At 38.2% G+C, this 19,371-nt stretch overlaps 1 protein-coding gene across 1 annotated transcript in view; it reads left to right on the top strand.

Annotated features, from left to right (window-relative positions):
• The window catches only part of NELL2 (neural EGFL like 2), a 153,541-nt gene that overhangs the window by 53,421 nt on the left and 80,749 nt on the right, over nt 1-19,371 (top strand). Inside the window, exons 10-12 of the mRNA XM_054399534.1 lie at nt 11,718-11,809; nt 13,628-13,730; nt 16,728-16,856. Of these exons, the coding sequence (XP_054255509.1) occupies nt 11,718-11,809; nt 13,628-13,730; nt 16,728-16,856 (324 nt within the window). The remainder of the gene's footprint in view (nt 1-11,717; nt 11,810-13,627; nt 13,731-16,727; nt 16,857-19,371) is intronic.

The raw sequence follows: 19,371 nt of genomic DNA, 5'->3' as shown, positions 1-19,371 counted from the left end.
TGTATAGACCTTCAGGCTGTTATTGATCACTGTTTCTACATCTGTCAGCGCATAAAATATATTTGGCTTCAAATAAGGGCTACTTTGTACCTTGTGAGACAACTTTAAAATTGAAATCTCAACAGATACGGCATAACAGTCCTTTCTTGTGCTTTCCTCATCTGTTCCCTTCAAATTAATCATTACAGTCCTCTTCAGATAGAGTTTTTGCTTCTTCACTGTGCCAGGCACAGAACTGTACCTACAGTGATTGCAGTGGTTTGCATCACTCTTCTGCCTCTCTGTCAATACAGAGAGTGTTTTTACTAATTTCTGCCTTTTAATAAACTTTTATTTGGTACCACTTTCCACTAAGAGGAAACTGGTGTCAACCTGTTAATTTGTTTGGGAAGGTAGTTGACCATCCTGAACCTTTCTGTACAAAGTAGCCAACTAGTGTGTGTCTTTAAATTATTTCTGTGACTTCCTGCTTGTAAATGAAAATTCTAGTACTCCCCTGAATGCTCTTGGAAAAAGTTAAAGTAAATTTTTTTCAAGTATAATTTTGTCTGGTTTCACAGATTTCATATTACTTGGTGACCTTTTATTAAAAGCCATTAAAATTATTTGACATCTAGTTTGAAGGTGTTACAAGATTTGCTAGTTTACATTGTCATAAACTATTATGATGAAGATTATTTATCCTGCTCATTTCTGATATCCAGTTTATACTTCAATATAGTAGTGTTAGAATGACATTAGTGATGTTGTTTGATGTAATTAATTGGCACAGAAAACACCAGGCTACAACTATCAGATTTTTAAGGCAAAGCAAGAAAATATGCTTAACTCATCTGGAAAATAGGTCCATACCTTTTTGTTTTTCCTAGAGAATTAGTGCTTCAAATACTTCAAAGATAAGGAAGATGAGCAGTTATGATTCTCCCTGTGTTGTTATTACTGTGTCAGAGAGATGTACATTCAGGTATTGCAGCATCCTCCCTAGGCATATTTTACAGGCTTGTGAAGAGGGAGTTTGCTTTGTAGATGTTTTCCTCATGCTATAGCCAGAAACTTAGTAGATCCTAAGGCACCTAAAGAATAAATCAAATCGGAGTATAGCATAGAACAGATAACAGTCTTCCCTACAGTTGTTGTGTTCTCTGACAAACATCTTAGTAGTGGTAGTATACGACATCGGAATGCTTAAATCTTGTCCATGTTCTACCGTGGCTCTGTTTGTATAAACTTGATGCTATGGTGTCAGCACCTTACTACAAATTTTTCATTTTACTAATTTTGCAGTGTTTTATTACAGAGTTGCTGTGAAGAAATGTGGGAACAAATGAGTATTTTTTTTTAAATAGAGAATTAAAATAGACATATGAATTAAAGAATCACATTCTCATTCTAATGTGTCAGTTCAACCAACTTGATTCATACTTTTGCACATTTGTTCCTGTTCCCAGCAGGACATCTTGAGTCTCATGAAAACTCAATGGAAGTAGTAGTTTGATTCTTACAATGTGACCAAATAGATTAAAAATCCTCACCTTGGCTTCTGCTGTACTCTCAAAACTATTCTGTATGTACCTTGCAACAGTCTTTCATCATCTGGGACGATATTTACCAGAACTGTTTAAAGCAAATCTCAATCATTCTTGCTGACAATTGATAATGGACAGCAAGAGTTGCTGTCCTTCCTTCTTTCCAATAAGATTCCATGTCTAATCTCTTCTAAACAGACATCTAAGTCTGTTAAATAAGGTGGTTGTTGAAATAAAAAGTTTCATGGAACAGAAAAAACTTTTCCCCTTGGAACAAGTGCAAAATTAATGGGATGTTGTGCAGTATTTAGCAGACCATGGCTGACTTGCAAGTAGGAATATGCAGTGAGCAAGTTTATTTAAGGACCTGTACTTCTTACTGTTATTAATTTCTTGTAGTAAGGTAGCTTTTAAATCCTACTGTTATGAATACTTTTCAGTGTAGTTACCATACAGATAAAAGAGAGTCATCAGTTCTTGAGGATTTGGCAATTCAGAGCATAAGAAAAGAGAAAAGACACTGGATATAGACCCAAAGATAAGGGGAGAGTAAGGGAAAACTAAAATAAGTCATTGTCCTGTTAGGCTTCTCTCTCAGGTGTGACTGTGCACTTTTAGTTCATGGGCTCTGACTTGGATTGTTGGCACTGTGGGCTATGCCTTGTTTTCATTTTCAGGATTGTATCCTGCAGGAAATGGACATGCTAAGTTACTGATATTCAAGATTTGAGGGAATTTAGTCTTTTTTTTTTCTTTCTCTCAAGATACAATACTTGCATTGTTTTAGCTCTTAGAACAATGGAACGTAGAGGGGGGGGAAAAGGAGAAGCTAATTTGACTTTCTGATATAATTTAGTATTATAAGAAGGTTATCATATGTCTTCAGATCACGTTGCTAGCATTATGGTTATTTGCTCCTCATTTCTTGTGGGAATACTGATGTATTCCCTGTGTTTTGAGGTGACATGATCACAGGCAATGGGAGGTGGGTTCATTTTATTGGTCTCAAAGTTCCTTCTATCAAAACTAGATTATTCCACAGGAAAGATAGTACTTGCTCTTTTGGGGCAACATCCCACATTTCTTATCTGTCAAGCTGGATCACCATAGGTGCACTGTTCCTTTATAATTCTACTCAATATCCATACTAGATTGCTGCAGATAATGAAAACAAGATCTTTGCTAATAATATATTTGCAAGAAATTGAAGAATTTATGAATGCAAACTGCTGTTTTTCCTCTAATTTTCAAGATTAAAAAAAAAAAATCCCAAACCAAAACACTGAGAGTGGGTTTCATAAAATTCATTAAATATTTTGTGCTAATGCTATTTAACACATGCCAGTAATTTCTGAGATTCTAGATCATGAAATGAATTACATTTAGAGATACTTTTTTTGCTTCCTGTGTCATTGAAATTGTGGAATTGTACCTTGCCTTATGCAAGTTTGATGGTAATAGGTGATAATTAAAAGAATCTTCTTTTTAACTATATTTCTGATTTGTGGTTTCTATTTAAAGTTAACAGTCGTTATGAACTTCAGCTTCCTGTTTTTCTGAGACTGGGTTGGAACATCGATGGATGTGCTCTAGCAATTAGCTATGACAAAGCAGAATCTGAGAACGTCTGCTGCAGCTACTTTTAACATTTCTAATTATTTCAAATCCTGCAATGACATTAGACAGGAAGTATTAGATTGTTTGGTAATGCACGATGGATAATTGTAACTTCTGACAGCCTTGAAAAATAGGGGTATGATGTTAGGTGTACATAGGTTTCTATTTAAAGTTGTCTTTTGAAAATTTCCTCAATTGGTAGCACCTTTTTTTATTGTTTGGTTTTTTTTGTTGTTGTTTTGTTTTTTTAAAGATTACTTTTTGATTAAATGCTATTTAATAATGAATGTTGAGAGTGAGTGTATTACCAATTTGAAAAGTCAATTTGCATTACTAACTTCAATCAAGATTTCCAAAAAAATCTGTTTACCTTGCTGTCTGTGTTGAAAACCCTTTGCTGAACTAATGCAAAGGACTTAACTTAAGAAGGTTACGTAGAGTTCTCTGGAGTGTTTGTGATTATGCCAACTAATCCTGTCATTCCAACTCAAGTGAGGGAGGAAAGTGATGGGTCTCAGAAGAGGGACAGAAGGGTGAGCAGAATCCTTATGCAGGAACAAAAATGGGTTGAAGAAGGGTTTAGAATGCAAAATCCTCTTTAGCTCCTATGGGTAGTTAGATGCAGGAGCTTTGAATGAGCTGAGGTTTAATAACAATACGTGTGGTGCTCTGTCTGTTCAGTAATCCACTCCTGGGAGTGTCTAAACACAGTAGACTGGCCTATGCCATATGCAAATAAGGCACACTGTCATTTTCTAGTTAACAAAGGGCTGCCATTTGTAGGGAAGTAAAAGCACCTGGATTTGGAAGGAAAGTAAATACAGTAAAATGAATCTATGTGATGCCAGGTCATAAGAAGTTTTGTCTTCACCATGGAGGTTTGTGCCACAAAGTTGTGGTGCAAAATTGCTCTGACTCAAGGAGAGCCTTATTGACAATAGAAGGATAAGCAGGGTCCCTGATATTCACTTAGATATGGATGTAGTCTGTGAAAACTTAAATAACATAGCAACTTTTTTGAGCAGAAGCTATTTGAAACCTCTGTGGCTTGGGAGCATGGACATATTGCTTCTGGTTTATTTTCAGTCAAACGCCATCTTTACTGATTTGCAGTGAACTGAATAGTTTTGCTGTTTGCATAGGATGTTTTTTTAATGAAACACTGTCAGAATCTCCAAAGGTGCTGCTTTTTGGAGGAATTTGTCTTTTGCTGAATGTGCTGACAAGATCTTTGTCCACAAGACTGCAGAAAGCTACCATCTTCCTAGTCATGTACAAAAATGTGTCTTTGAAAGTTATGCATAATAGATGCATGCTATTTTTTCATGGCAAATATGGACAAGAATATGATAATATCCCAACATGCTTTATTTCTCCTCAGCCTTGTTCAAAGTCCCTGTGGAGCAGAGTAACAGGTATCTTGTGTAAGGGCTTTTGCAGGAGTAGATGGCCTCCCTTGTCATGCCCATGGAGGGTCTTAAAACATGGCAATGGAGAACTCAGCCTGCTTTTTATATAGTAATTAATGCTGATGGGTGATAACTATTTATCTCTCATAGATGTAAAATAGTGACTCTCAACCTTACAGGCCTTTAGCAGTTCCTCATTACTTTCAAAAATTTCCAGCAGTCAGTCCTAATCAATTAATCGAATTTCATGTTGCATATAAATCACCATGACTTGAGACTTTCTGCCTATCGTGAAGTATAAGGTGCTTTAGGGAGGTGTCTATTTTTCCACACTGAACCATTTTCTCATAAAGCTTTCAGAAAAACACCTTTTTATAGTCAGTTCAGCAGTCCAACTGAGAGAAGGTGAAACTGAAGCCAAAATTTCCCTGCCATAGCTGTCAGCAGTTGATAAAATGTCCATTTGCACTTTTACTAAGATACAACTATGTCAGTACTATTGCAACTACCTTACATAAGGTGTCCACCAGGTAATATCTAATCCCATTGTTATGAGGATTAAGTGGTCATGTAATGTTTGCACTGGAGTTCTTTTGGTCTTGCAGAGTGTTGTACTATTTATAGACTTCTACTATAATTGTAATACAGTGGTCATACAATTAATATTAGCCTTGATTGCTTTTCTGCTTTTGAGACCCTTTGAAGTTTTTTGCCTTGGTATTTGATTTTATTGTTTGACATTTTATTGTAGGAGTTGTTTGTGCATCAGTTGGTCAACATAGTTAATCAGGCATAAAATGAATGAGCATTTTGATTGCATTACTCAAGCCAAGGTTTTCAAAATCTCATGTGCAGAGTCCAAAATATTCCAATTTTATTTGACAAGCAGAATATGGTCTGTTACCCTAAAGTCAAAGTTGTGCACAACCGTGAGTAGAAAAATTTTGTCTGCCATACTTAACCAAGCTCAGGTTGCAGTGTAGGTAGAAGTAATCCTATTTTAAGAGCAGCTGACATCGAACACATTGTTCGAGTTGGACCTTTGCTTAACAGGAGACAGCTCCCTTTGTGCCATGCTGCCTTTGTCCTTTGGCTTTGACTGGTTGCAAATTCTTTCCCAGACTTCCTGTTCATCAACCTTTTGTGAAATTTTTACTTTATCTGTCAGGTCTACTTGCCTCAGCTGCACTGCTATCAACAGTTTTCAGTCACATTTTGATGTGCTTTTCCAGTGTTCAGATTGCTTTCTTTAGTCTTTAAAGATGCCTGAATGAGTTCTAGGGCTCAGGTGAATTCTACAGAAGACTTCCCAGCAAGAGCACATGGGATAGATGAATCATGTCATTTCACCATAGTAGCTGGTGAAATTATAGGAGACTTGAGGGGTGGGTGACAGATGTTTTTGTAATTTTAGATTGACTCCTTGCCAGCATAACTAAACACCCCGTTAGTGTTGTTGGAGGTGGCTCACACTGCAGCTATTCTTAAATGATTGTAAAAGTACTGTACAACGACAACTTCATGTTTTCAATGTAGTAGCCACACTTTGCGTTTCTGGCTAATGAGATTAAGATGCAGATAGAAACTGATTCATGATCACTAGGATATTTCAAATTGGATTTTGTTTTTGCTGCTGAGGAAGCATGAGCATATGTATGTGTAGCTTTTCAGTGGTCTTTGACAAAAATAGCAGTATATTTTTCCAGCTTGAAATCTGGAATAATTTTGAATTGCTGAGAGGGATGACATGAAATGAGGCAAGTCTCTAGCCTCACTGGCTGCAGTAGCAGAGGAACTTGTGCTCTCCAGACGATTATCAAAGAAGAAATAACACCCAAATCCCTGCAAAGAGAAATGAAAAAGGGGTAAGAGCAATGCCCAGTGAAGGCTTGGCAGCTGGGAGAGAGAAATTCATGAAAGGTGACCATTATCCCTGTGTATATTTTTAAGGATAAAGCCACACAGGATTTGCACTATGTAAGCCTGCAAAGTAGGATTAATGGTACTTACACAATACCTAAGCCTTGATCTCTGAACAGTGGAAAATGTAATCAAGGAGATTCCAAGGAGGAAGTTAAAAAAATGAATGAAACAGGCCTTTTTTTTTTTTTTTTGTATGCAAATTTTTGGTGTTTCCCTTTCCACCCCAAACCAGTGTATGTGGACAATGACTGTAGTGACACAGACTTTGTTACCAGTTTTAAATTGTATATCCATTGTTGCTGGCAAATTTCACAAATCTTCAAGTCAATCTGCCACTCAGGGCAATTATGAATACCAAAAAAAAAAAAAAAAAAGGTGTTTTCATATCATGGTCTGGATTGGAAGGGACCTCCAAAGGTCATCTAGTCCAACCCTTGCTGCAGTCAGCAAGAGCATCCTCAACTAGACCAGGTTGCCCAGAGCTCTGTTGAGCCTCATCTTGAATATCTCCAGGGACGGGGCATCTCTCAGAGGTGGCATGCACAATCTAGATATCAAAGATGATAAATACAGACTAGATGACATCCTATGAATGGGCATTTTAAGAAATACAGGCGGAAAGTGCTGTTTGGAGTCTAGTAGGAAGAAGGAAGTGATGTTTTGACAAACTGTTGATAATTGACTGAGGGAACACAATAGCCAGTGTGCTCCTGAGAGATTCCTGTTGCTGGGTGAGTATGGAGAAGAGCCTTGAGGCTGGTGAGTGGTTTGAAGGACATATTATATGAAGAGTGGCTGAGGGAGCTGGGATTGTTGAGTCTGGAGAAGAGAAGTCTAAGGGGAAATCCTAATAGTCTCTACAGCTGCCTGAAAGGATTTGTAGTGATGGACTACTCTTCTTCAAGTAGTGCCAGGGAAGGCTGAGATTGGACATTGGGAAAAACTTCTTTGCTGAGAGAGTGGTGAGGTGTTGGAAGAGACTGCCCAGCAGGGTGGTGGAGTCACCATCCCTGGAGGCTTTCAAGAAACCTGTAGATGCGATGCTTCAGGATATAGTTTAGTGGTTATGGCTGGACTCAATCTCAAAGATCTTTTCCAGCCTTAATGATTCTATGACAAGATGCCACCTTGTCACAATGTGTTAACCAGTACTACAGGGAATAGTTTTATTATCACTATGCTTACGTAAATTAGTAGTGAGGATATAAGCAGACCTTGGTAATAAGTTTTTAGACCCTGTAATATCATTGTAATATTTGATCAGCTTCTGTGTACAAATATACCAAGAGTAGTCAAACTTCCCAGTAGATTTTGTAGACTTCCTGTTTAATCCCCTTAGAAAAGTGTGCTTTGAATGATATGCACTGAAAAAGGTGTAGGGGGGAGGGGTGTGTGTGGTGTTTGATGGCAAGAGGAGATGGTTTAATTAAGCTGTAGATGAAATGCTACATAGGCAATAACTATCAAGTTCTGGAACACCTACTCATCAGGTAATTTCTTGGCTGTGACTCAGTCTGTCAAATGAAAGGAATTAGGATGATGAAAGATGATATGTTTCCCTAGAGAGGTACCAATCACAAACTCATCACTGTATCCTGGGAAGCATCTAGCCAAGCAGAAATTAAATCTTTGCTGGACTTTCCAATTACACAGTTCTAGTCCAGATGTTCATATTGTTGAAATATCTTTATTTCAGAAGGAAAATAATGACATGAAACACCACCATCACAGGATATGTACTGGCTGTGACAGTTGCTGTCAGGAGCCAGGAGAAACATTCTGTTCCGTACTGTCTGGGATGTGGGTTCTGCTGTCTCAGGAGGCAAGTGGAGCAGAAGAAAGTTAGTAGCTTTGTTTTTCTAGAAATATTTTCAAATGTACTCAATGCTCACCTAACCAGACAACCTTAAATTTTTTATAAGTCTTCAGATAGCTTGATGAAGATCTACCCTTTGCTTTCAGTCAGGATTCTTTCCCCTTGAGCAGTGTAAGAAGGGTGGGCTGACGAGAACAGGAAAGAGACAGAGTCATTTATGCAAGGATTGGAGAAGAGACTGGCAAACCTAGGCCACTGCTAAACTCACTGGTGTCTCTTTCATCAAATAAACTTGGAGCCAGTGGCACTGAAACCCATGAAGATGTTTTGTGTGCTCATTTGGCTACACTAGAATAGGTGAGAAGAGAAAATCCAAGTGCTAGTGCTCTGAATTAAAGGCCCAGAGTGAACCTTGGTTCTTGCTTCATTTTAATGGAAGAAACTTCCCAAATATGGTGGAATCCTTTGTGTTTTGGATAATGCTAGCAGGAAAGAAATAATCCAAGTAGTGTAGATTTTGATGATATCAAGAAGAAATATCCGTTTTGAACCTAGTCAGTGATAGCAGCAGTCCATAAAAAGACATTCTTGGACTTGTGCTCATATTATTCAGGTTAATAGGTTTTCAATTTTGTTTCAATTTAGTTTTTCAATTGGGTGTTTATATATTGTTTAGGTTTTCTATCTTAAGCATAGTTTGGTCACTCTGTATAGACAAGTCCCTGATACCTGGTGGCTTTATAACCTTTCTGACAAAGCCACAGCAAAATCTAGCAATTGGAAATGTTTATTTAGGGGAATTCATTGAATGAAATGTAATGTTCTTAGCTGCAGGATTGTCAAGTGTGGTTGTGAAGGTTGGGATGTGAGCATTGTTTGGAATTTCTGGGACCCACACAAGCCAGTAGCTTGAAATGTGAGCTCTGCTGCCAGTGTCTAGCCTTTAAGAAACAGTCTTTGTGTCCATGAAAGCATACAGGAAAGGTGGAAGGGCTTTCTGGACTGAGACATCTCTCACAACCCTAGTATTTGTAAGTTGTTTTTGGTTTTTTTTTTTGTTTGTTTTTTTCAAGGCTTTATGGAGAAGAGGTTATTTTCTTGCTGAAAACATGCCTGCATCACTGCATTATGATGATTTCATATGCCAAGACTGTTGTTCCACCAACATATGCTGTTGGTGGAATCAAGCAATAACTTCATCATTTCACACTAGGCTGGATGTGGTCTTTTGATGTTTTATTTTTTTTTTCTGTGTACTTTATTTTCTAAGTTTCTCTGAAGACTCAAAAAAGGCTTATCTTCATTGATAAGCAAACTGGATTATGCTTTCAGGAAGCATGGATACATTTTTCTATTTTATTTTTTTTTCAAGATGCCTGAGTGGTCATATTCATACATTAAGAGTGTTTTGGCTTCAGGAGAGTGCTGTCTTCCAGACAAAATGACAGTGATTTTGATGTCTTTTGCCTTTCCTGCATAGTTTGCCTGTTGGAAACATGAGGATGTGTTATCAGCTCATTGCCATTATGTGGTCCTTGGGCTTTGCTATACTCCTGTTTTCCCCTGTCACATATAGTTGCTCTTAGAAACCTGAAATGAAGGGGCCAAGGCCAAGGGAAAGGGCTTAGTATATGAGTATTTCAGTTTAGTGTTGTGGCCTGTAATATATAGGGAGTGACTGGATGTATGACTGGATGATTGCCTTGTTCTGACTGGACTCAAGATCTGCCAGTCTGCAAATAAAGATTTATAGAGTTTTTTTTTTTTTTATTCAAACCACATACTTCCTTCTAGTAGATCTTGTTTTCTATGAGAGGGAAGAGGAACTGTATTGAGCTTTTCTGACTCTCTGTGACCTTTCTTCATGGATATTGTACAAACTTTATCCATCTGTTAGCCCTAGGTGTTTCCCCTGGATGCTCTCTTGTGGCTCTTTTCTGTATTTTCTTTATTAAGTATGACTGGAAACTCTGCCATTTGTGGGATTTGGAGCATTGCAACTTGCTGTGATATTGCTTCTGGAAAGAGCTGTGCGGGTTTATATCACACAAGATACTTTTTTATTTTATAAGACATTCTAACTCATGTTTTGAAATTTGGAAAATTTTTTTTTTTGTTCTTATGCTCACCATGTCTTTTTTGACATCAGTTCCAAGAGTTGACCTTTTACATGCTGACAAAGTAATAAGAAATCTGCAAAATTAAGGATCCACAAATTAAAAAGTAAAGGAGAATTGAAAGTAACAGTAATGGAAATTAATATAGGTCATGCAATAAAACCTTTTTCACTTTTAGATATTTAAAAATTGTCTACTAATTGTAGTCTGTTTAAACAGATAGATAAAACTCTTTGAATGAATTATAGTATAATGGATTATCAATTTACATCTCCAAATGAATTATTATTAAGTTAGTCCTCTAATATGTAATGTAGATCATCAGAGTTGTGACTACTCCTGTTAATTTATGACTGCATTTACTTGATCAGCCTTGATTGTGACCTAAGCAACAGAGACAGACATTCAATTTTCTATACCTAGCAGTTACATTACTTAGCCTTTATACTTTGCATAATGTAATTGCAGTAATGGATCCATTTTAAAAACAAAAGTCTGACAGTTTGCTATGAAGATATTTTATGTAACCTTTAACTACTGAATAGGAACTTTAGTGAGCAATCCAGTTTGAGCTGTGTCAGCACACTGATGTAAAACCCGGCACTGCCAGGGAGCAGGAGTGGCATTAGGCCAGGTCATGATATAACAAATGCCATTCCTAGGAGGGTCATTCTGTCATTTGATCATTGGTCCTACGTTGCGGGGAGGCAGGGGAAGAGGAAAAACAGCCACTGAAGATCAGTTCCTGTACAATAAAATTCATATACTTCAGTAGTAATGGTAAAGAACTGGGATAATCAAGGTACAAATATGTACTGTATGGGGTGATGAAGCATCAAAGGGCTGTGATAACAAATACATGTATGGCTTCAGTGATCACTCTTCATCATGCAGTGTTCCTCTTCAAGAAACTGATTATCTGTTAATGCCACTCACACTGCTCTCTCAGCTCCATTTCCCTTTTTGCCCTGAGCTGTGTTGCAAGCAGTCATAGCTCCTGTGGCATGACCTGAGACACCTCTTCTGTGTCCTCTCAGTAGCTATCTGTATTCAATATTGTTTCAACATCCTTCACCTTCTATTTCTGTGTGTTTTTCTGGTGCTTTGTGTTTTCCTATTTTTTTGGTTGGTTGGTTTGTTTGTTTTTCTCTCTGATATTTTTATTTGATGTGTGTTTAGAATATTCTTGCAGCTGATTCAATCTTTTCATTTTGAAATACAGTTACCTTTAAGGAAATGTATGTAGCTCTATAAGCAGAGTACTAACACTTTTTAAAATCATTGTTGCTTTCCCTTTTATTTCCCAAAGCTGTGTGTGTATTTGAAGGCAGAACCTACTTTGAAGGACAAAGAGAAACTGTGTATTCAAGCTCAGGGGATTGTGTTCTGTTTGAGTGCAAGGTAAGAATGCTGTTGATGGATAAAAAAATTTCTTGCATGTTAGAAATATCACAGGCCCACTGAAAGAAGCTATTGAAATACAGACAGGTCTACCTTAGGAAGTGGCAACAGAAAAGTCATCTAATGAGTTCTCTGTTTATTTTAAAATGTCATCCCAAGTTTCATTTCATGTTTTGGAAGTAAATTTACTTTGCATAGCTGCAAGCTTTGATTACAGAGATTGACAATCAAGCTACATTCTTTCTTTCTTAGGCATTGACTCCCTCACCAGTAATAAAAAGCAGGAAACTGCCCTTATGTTGCCAATGACGCCTGTACAATGTTATTGTTCAAAATTACAGGCTTAAGATAGTTGAGGTGATGGACGCAATGAGGGCATGATTTTGAATTCAACACAGTTGTGAGTGGAAAAGCTAGAGGAAAAGGAAGAAAAAGAGCTGGCATGCCAGGTGTCTAGTTGTATTTCTAATGATGGAAAGAAATTGGGTGTGGTGGTGTTTTGTTTTTTTTTAAACAAAACGTGCCTGACACTGAGTCCGCATGAACCGGGCGCAAATGCACTTTAAGGGCAGAACAGACTCCAGAGACAGCTGCAGGTTGAGAACTGCACAAACTCCTGCAGTGGGTTCTGTGTTGTCTCTCCAGGGGAGGGATGGGGAGGAATTCCCTCCAGTAAGAGAGATGCATGCTGCAAAGTTGAAAACCCTAGTACACATTTCTAGGGCAGGGAAAGAGAGGGGAGCAGCTCTTCTGGTCACACTGCTGTCACACAAAACATTTTCATACAGTTAAGAAAAAAAAAAGTGGTTTACAAAATAGAACTGGAGACCATTGTCTTCCTGCTGTTAATTTTAATCTCTGTGAGTTTAATTCTTGGAGTAAGGTGCTTTGAAACCCTTTTGAGAAAGGAAAAAACAAGCTGACTAGAAATAATTTTGGATTCAATCTTAACACTTTTCAGGACTGAGCTTGTATTTTCAACATCACACCTGTGACATGAATGCTGTGATTAGTCAACAGATATATAATTAACATCCATCAAAACGTGTGTGATGTTGCTTCATGTTTCTTGCAGCTGGCAAGCGTGATACTATGTGAAGAGTGTTGGCTGTGCTAGTCTGGATTTTGTTGATTATACTTGCTAGCTGGTGGGCTGCTTGACTATCCTGATAGAAATATTAAGCAGCTCCTCTGGCTGATTCAAATGCTGCTTTTTCAAGGACCAAAGTACATAGAGTTTCTGCTGAACTGCCTTGTGAATGACAATTCCAAGCAGAAAATTCACATACTATGAACTGTGTTGGTCAGTTAGGAAGCCTATTTTATTACTACCAAACTTCTCATAAAAGCATATAATTAATAACTCTAGCTGAAGACAGACTTAATAGGAATGGCACGAGCACCAATTTCGTGCTTTGAGGCTTCTGATCACATTATCAAGGCAATGTGGGGAACTTCTTTGTCTGCATGTAATTCTAAACATAGTTTTCTGGTTTGTTTGGCTGCTACAGTTGTGCCTGCTCTAGGCACACACTTCTCTGTTTGTGCATTATAAAACAAGTGAATGAAAAACACTCATCCAAATCGAATTTGTAAAGAATTAACTGCTTTAATTGATATTTCTATCAGCAGGTTTTTTTCCTTTGTTTTATGCAATTGCTGGGTTTTGCTTGTGTTGCCATGTTTTTTACAACGGATTGTGAAGGTACCTGGAGTTTGGCATAGGCAGGACATTATAATGCTAAAACTCCACTAAAGTTATTATTTATCTTTAGTTTCTTTTTTTTCTCTCACAATATAAATAAATTGCCTCCACAGGACCACAAAATGCAGCGTATTCCAAAAGACAGTTGTACAGCTTTGAATTGTCCAGAATCTCAGCAGATTTCCTTATCTCACAGTTGCTGCAAAATCTGTAAAGGTAAGGTAATCTTGGATATCTACAACCTCAGTGTTATTTTCCATTCTTGCAGGTTATATAGACCTTTTTTCTTATGATTTTGAACAGGGCACTCCTGCATAGTGATTGCTATACATCTTGGGAAGCTGAAGTGCTCTGTGTTTTGAGTCCACTCTTTTGATCTGGACTAATACCATTATCTTCAAAGCTCTGCACAATTGTCCTCAAGTGGCTATGTCTGTTTCTTCTGTAGCTAAATAATGATAAATTGATACCTGGCATGAAAGAAGATGTTAGACTCTTGGGTTGATTTTAGGTATACTTCAGTGAAAAGAAGAGCAGAGCTACACTTGTTTCTGTGCTACTCAGCATAAATACAAAGGATACAATTAGTGATATCAATCAAAGAGATAAGAAAGTAGAAGAAAAGAACTTCAGACACATTGATAGATCACAAAATTGTCAGGGTTGAAAGGGACCTCAAAGATCATCTAGTTCCAACATCCCTGCCATGGGCAGGGACACCTCACACTAGATCAGGTTGCCCAGAGCCACATCCAGCCTGGTCTTAAAAACCTCCAGAGATGAGGTTTCTACCACCTCCCAGGGCAACCTGTTCCAGTGTCTCACCACCCTCATGGTGAAGAACTTTTTCCTAACATCCAATCTGAATCTACCCACTTCTATTTTTGCTCCTAGTTCTATCACTACCTGACATCCTAAAAAGTCCCTCACCAACTTTCTTGTAGGTCCCCTTCAGATACTGGAAAGCCACAATAAGGTCTCCTCAGAGCCTTCTTTCCTTCAGATTGAATAACCCCAACTCTTGCAGTCTGTCTCCAGATCTTGAATTCAGTCAAATTCAGTCATTTTAATGATGATTTTCAATAAAATCTTTGGTGGCTTGGAGGAAAGAATTCTTTATTTCTTATGCCTGGTACAGTTAGAAAATTTTAATGTATGTTGGATAGGTGCTTTTCGAACATTTTCAGTCTCCCTTAAGCATGCTAACTTAGCTTCTTGTGATCTACGAAGCTTGTTCTTTAAACAAGAAGCTGTTGTATGCTGCTATTCAGCAGCATGTGTGTTGTTCAATAAAACAGCAAATGCATATGTGTTGAGAACCTTAAGAATAATAAAAAATCAGTAAAAAAAGAAAGGCCTCATCCTTTCTGGATGACTTGTATGTCCTTAGTTGTTTAATGACAACAATCTGGTACTAACCAATCCGGGCCAGGAAATAAAAAATACAAGATTATTGCTTTGTCTTTAACTTGGACTTCAGTGAGGAAGACAGCAAAAAGGCAGAGTAGATGTTACTGTGACCAGAGGTTGCTCTTGACACACACTTTTGTTGACATAGATGAGCATCGAAGACCCTCTAACCCAAGTAGATGTGTAGAGATTTTTGCTAATTAATATCTTATGTCAGATAGCAGCACTGTCATAGCTAGAGTAGATTAGAATATTTAAGCATACCTCTAGATTACAGGAAGACAATCTAAAATGGGAAAGAGAAAAACATCAGCACCACATATCATAGTAATTCTGTGATGTTTACATCATGACTGTCACTGGCTTTCAGTAATAAAACATTCTGCCTTTGTGGGATATTTTTCTTGGTTTGCTTGGTTCATGTTGCTCTGCACTGTTCATGAGCTGCCGGAATGCAAAATACCTCTCTGACCTGCAGGCAGACTCTGGCCATTGTCCTGCTTGAAGTACTTAGTTAACTTACCTTGTGGAAAATAGATGTAGAAACTCCTTCCTAGTGAATTGTGAAGGAAAGTGGTAAAAATAATAATCTTTACTTCCAACAAATACTTTTATGTTGTTTTGTAAGAAGTCTTTGTTACAACCTGATTCCAGCTTGCCTTGTGGAGCTATTGCTGTTACACCAGTCCTGGTACCCTGAGTGTGATGCACGTTCCTCAGTTTTCCTGTGGGAGATTTTGGGAGAGGAAAGTAGTTATTGGAAAACAACAGTGAAGTACTGCTGCTTGATTAATTCTAATGCTTCAGTTAAAGAAGAAAATTCTTAAAAATAATAATTTTATTGAGAATCCAATGGAGACAAGCTCCACACATCTGCTAGATATGGAAAGCTTCAAGTCTTTTACTACAACCACTTGAATTCAGCCTAATAGAGGATGATATAATAGTGTTCATTAACACAGTTGCATTAGATTTCATGAAAGCAAACAATGGGAATTGAAAAAAACCAAACCTTCTGAGTTGAAAGGTTTGGTCAGAATTTTTCAGCCTGGAAAAGAACTTCAAAATTAACAAAAAATCTGTAATTAAGGTGCAATGGAAAATGGTCACACGCAGGAAAAATAGAAGGGGAAAAAAATACAGATGGCCAAAAAGTGAGATTTAAAAAAAAAAAACTTTCTCTGAAATAGAAAAGATGATGCAATCAGGGATGAGTATTCATTCAGCGGAGCGTGAAAGGAAGAGACAAGGGGAAGAGAAAGGCAAAACAAGCCAACGTTAATCAAAGACTTTCAGTTAGATGCGGAAAGATTTTTTCTAAATATATCTGGGGAAAAAAAGTGCTAGGAAAAAAGTAATACCACTGGTAAATGAACTACTGAGTATCTAAGCTGAGTGTCTTTTATAGGTGTTCAAACAAACACAAAATCAACAAAAATCACAAAACCCAACCAACAATAACAACAAAAAAGTAAGAAAATATATAATTAAGAAGTGTCCTGTAAAAGTACCTAACGATGACAAGGAGACAGTCAGGGGATTTAAGCAAGCTTTCCATCCATCTGCCTTAGATCAATTCCATAACCTGAAATTGAATCAAAGACCTAGAGACAGTCTGTTCTGGTGGCCTTTACTACTCCTTTCATCTGTTTCGTGCTTGATACAATTTATTTTTCTATATCTCATGGACAATAGAAAGGTATTCTTTGACCTAACTGAGAAAAAAATCAGGCTGCCTTTGACAGGCGTGTTTTATAATCCCTGGATTCTTTTTAACCCTCAATAGTATTTGTTTCTGTACAGGCCATGACTTTTGCTCTGAAAGACATAACTGTATGGAGCATTCTGTCTGCCGAAACCTAGATGACAGAGCTGTCTGTAGCTGCCGAGATGGCTTCCGAGCCCTTCGAGAGGACAGTGCCTACTGTGAAGGTAATACCTTATATAGATGCTGAGCTATGCTGTAGAAATTACTCTGGGATCAATGTGTTGATTCTTAAGTTGTCAAAGGGATAGGCCTAATAAATGCAATGAATTAGATATGCAGCATATTAATCAACTAAAGTAATTAACTCTCCAGTACAGTTCTTTAAGAAAAGTCATCAGTGTTGAAGTAGCAAGCTGGTATGGCTGAGTTCTTGAATTAGAAACATGACACTATAGGAAAGGTGCATTGAGGTGTTTTGTGGGTTTTTGTTTGTTTGTTTGGCATTTTCTTTTTTTTTTAATTTGTTTGGTGGGGGGTTTTTTTTGGGTTTTTTGGGGTTTTTTTTGTCTGGTTGGTTTGGGTTTTCTCATACTACTCAGATTTCAGGCAACCTAAAAGTCAACCATTTGAATAGTGTATTGTAATAACATTTAGTTTCTCTTTTCACTGCTGCCTGTTCCTATTCCCTCTCCCCAGGAAGTAAATACCATAGACTAGATATTAGTATTGTTAATCATGATGAGTAAGGATTTATTATTTGAGCTACTCTTTTGGTACCAGGGAGCAACAAAACAAACAGAAAAAATAGAAACAAAACAAAACATAATCAGAAGAGAAGCCTCTATAATTTTTGTCTTTTCAACATATCAGCAAGAGCCGAACTCCTCTGCACACTCTTAGCTTTTGTACTGACTGCTGATCCTCCTCATGAAAACCCCAGTTCTGCAAACATATACTACTAGTGTACTAGCAGGCTGTTCTCATGATAATGGTTGTCAGCAGAATAGCCTTTGACTAATAAGCAGTTTGGTTCAGATTTAGCCTCCTAAATCGAAAGTGAAGCATCCATGAGTAGAGTCTAAGGTCCTTTGCAGTCCCACCTAATATCTGGATTGTTCTCTGGTGATGCACAATTAAATGGAATAAATCAAGGCCTTTTAAGAGATTGTTCCTTTGGCTGAACTCTCCAGAAGTTAATGCCTGCAGCTTACTTGACTTAATAGCTACATTAACATCAGTAGGAATGCTCATCTCTAGATTGAGAGAATTTGCGGCTGTTTTCAGCAAAGGAGTGTATAATTAATACAGCTTTGCATACCTCTGTACTTAATGTTTATGATAAGCCTTCTGATGAAAGCCTGTTTTTAGAAATAGGACTAAAAATCATGCAGAGAGAAATCCCTTGCCCCCTGTGTCCCAGTAGGCAACTTGGCATCAGGACCTGCTGCATAGCTTGTTCTGTGTTACAGCATCAGCCACATTTTATTTCACATTCTCTGAAGCCTGCTGAGGCTTAGGCTGTGGATCTGTATTTCTAGGAATACATCAGCCATTTCCTCTTTGAGGAGGTTATGAGGGCCAGTGGAATTATGGTGAAATCAAGTGCTTTAAGAAGGGTTTTTTTTCTGCAACTGTATTGTTACTTTGCTGAATGAAAGCAGAAAAACCACATTATGCTCTCTTGGTGATCTCCACATCGCTCAAGTGAGAGTCTTAGTATGTGTGGAACTTGCCTGGTATGTCATAAGCAAAAACCAACCAAACAAAAACAAACAAACAAACAGACAAAACCCAACAAAAACCCAAAAGAAGCTATTTTTGCTCAGCATTGGTAGTGAAATGTTTAGATAAGGACACAGTAAATTACCATGTGTGAGACCAATGCATTCATATTGTAAGTGGATGTACCAGTTTCTGTAGTACCTGTATTCAGTATGATGATTTGGGGTTTTTTTGAGATTTCTTAACCAAAGGGCAATGAATTAGTTACTCACAGCTAGTTTTACACACATGGGGGATGCTGTGGCTGCTGTGTTAGCTCTGGGGCACTCTCATAAGGCACGGCACAGCAGATTGCCATCAGGAAAGGTTCACTGTGTGGTCCCAGGATGATCTGGCTTCAGCAGACTACAGGCAGTTGATGACGCTCTTTGTGACTGGCGCTTGCTTGGTTCCTGGGTGAGCTGAGGCACTCCACGATTCTGGTGGCAAGGGGAAGCAGACTAGGTGACTTCAGCTTCTAGCCTTGTGGCTTCTCTGGCTTACATGTGTATGGCTCATGGCTTTACCCCAGGCTCTGGACCAGGCACTCGAGGCAGGGCAGGGCAACTGGAGGCAACTTCTATGAGACGGGTCCAAGTAGGTTTGAAGCAAGGCAAGGCTTCAGCAGGCTTGAGCAAGGCAAGGCAAGGCAGAGGTGGCTCCCTAGTCACTTGTATATATATGAATTGCCAGAGATCAGTTGGTCCAATGGGGCACTGAAGCTAACATGTAGCTGCCCAATGGAGAAGTGTTCTGCCAGGCTACAGCCATAAAAGGCAGAAGCAAGGACCTTGTATCTGGGGGAGCAGTGGTCAGCTTACGTGCTCTCAACCCCAAATAAACATCTTATTTACCAGACAGGCAGGAGTTCTGTCCTCTTTGTTCTTTTTCCCACGTTGCCCTGTTTTCCTGCAGGAAGGAGGGGAGAGAAAGGGACCCTGTCTAGACATCTTAAGGCCTGTCTGGATTTGTACCGGG

Source organism: Indicator indicator, chromosome 3 (assembly GCF_027791375.1).
Source record: "Indicator indicator isolate 239-I01 chromosome 3, UM_Iind_1.1, whole genome shotgun sequence".
NCBI lineage: Eukaryota > Metazoa > Chordata > Aves > Piciformes > Indicatoridae > Indicator > Indicator indicator.
Note: the sequence above shows the minus strand (reverse complement) of the source record. Positions and strands in the feature narration are given on the sequence as shown.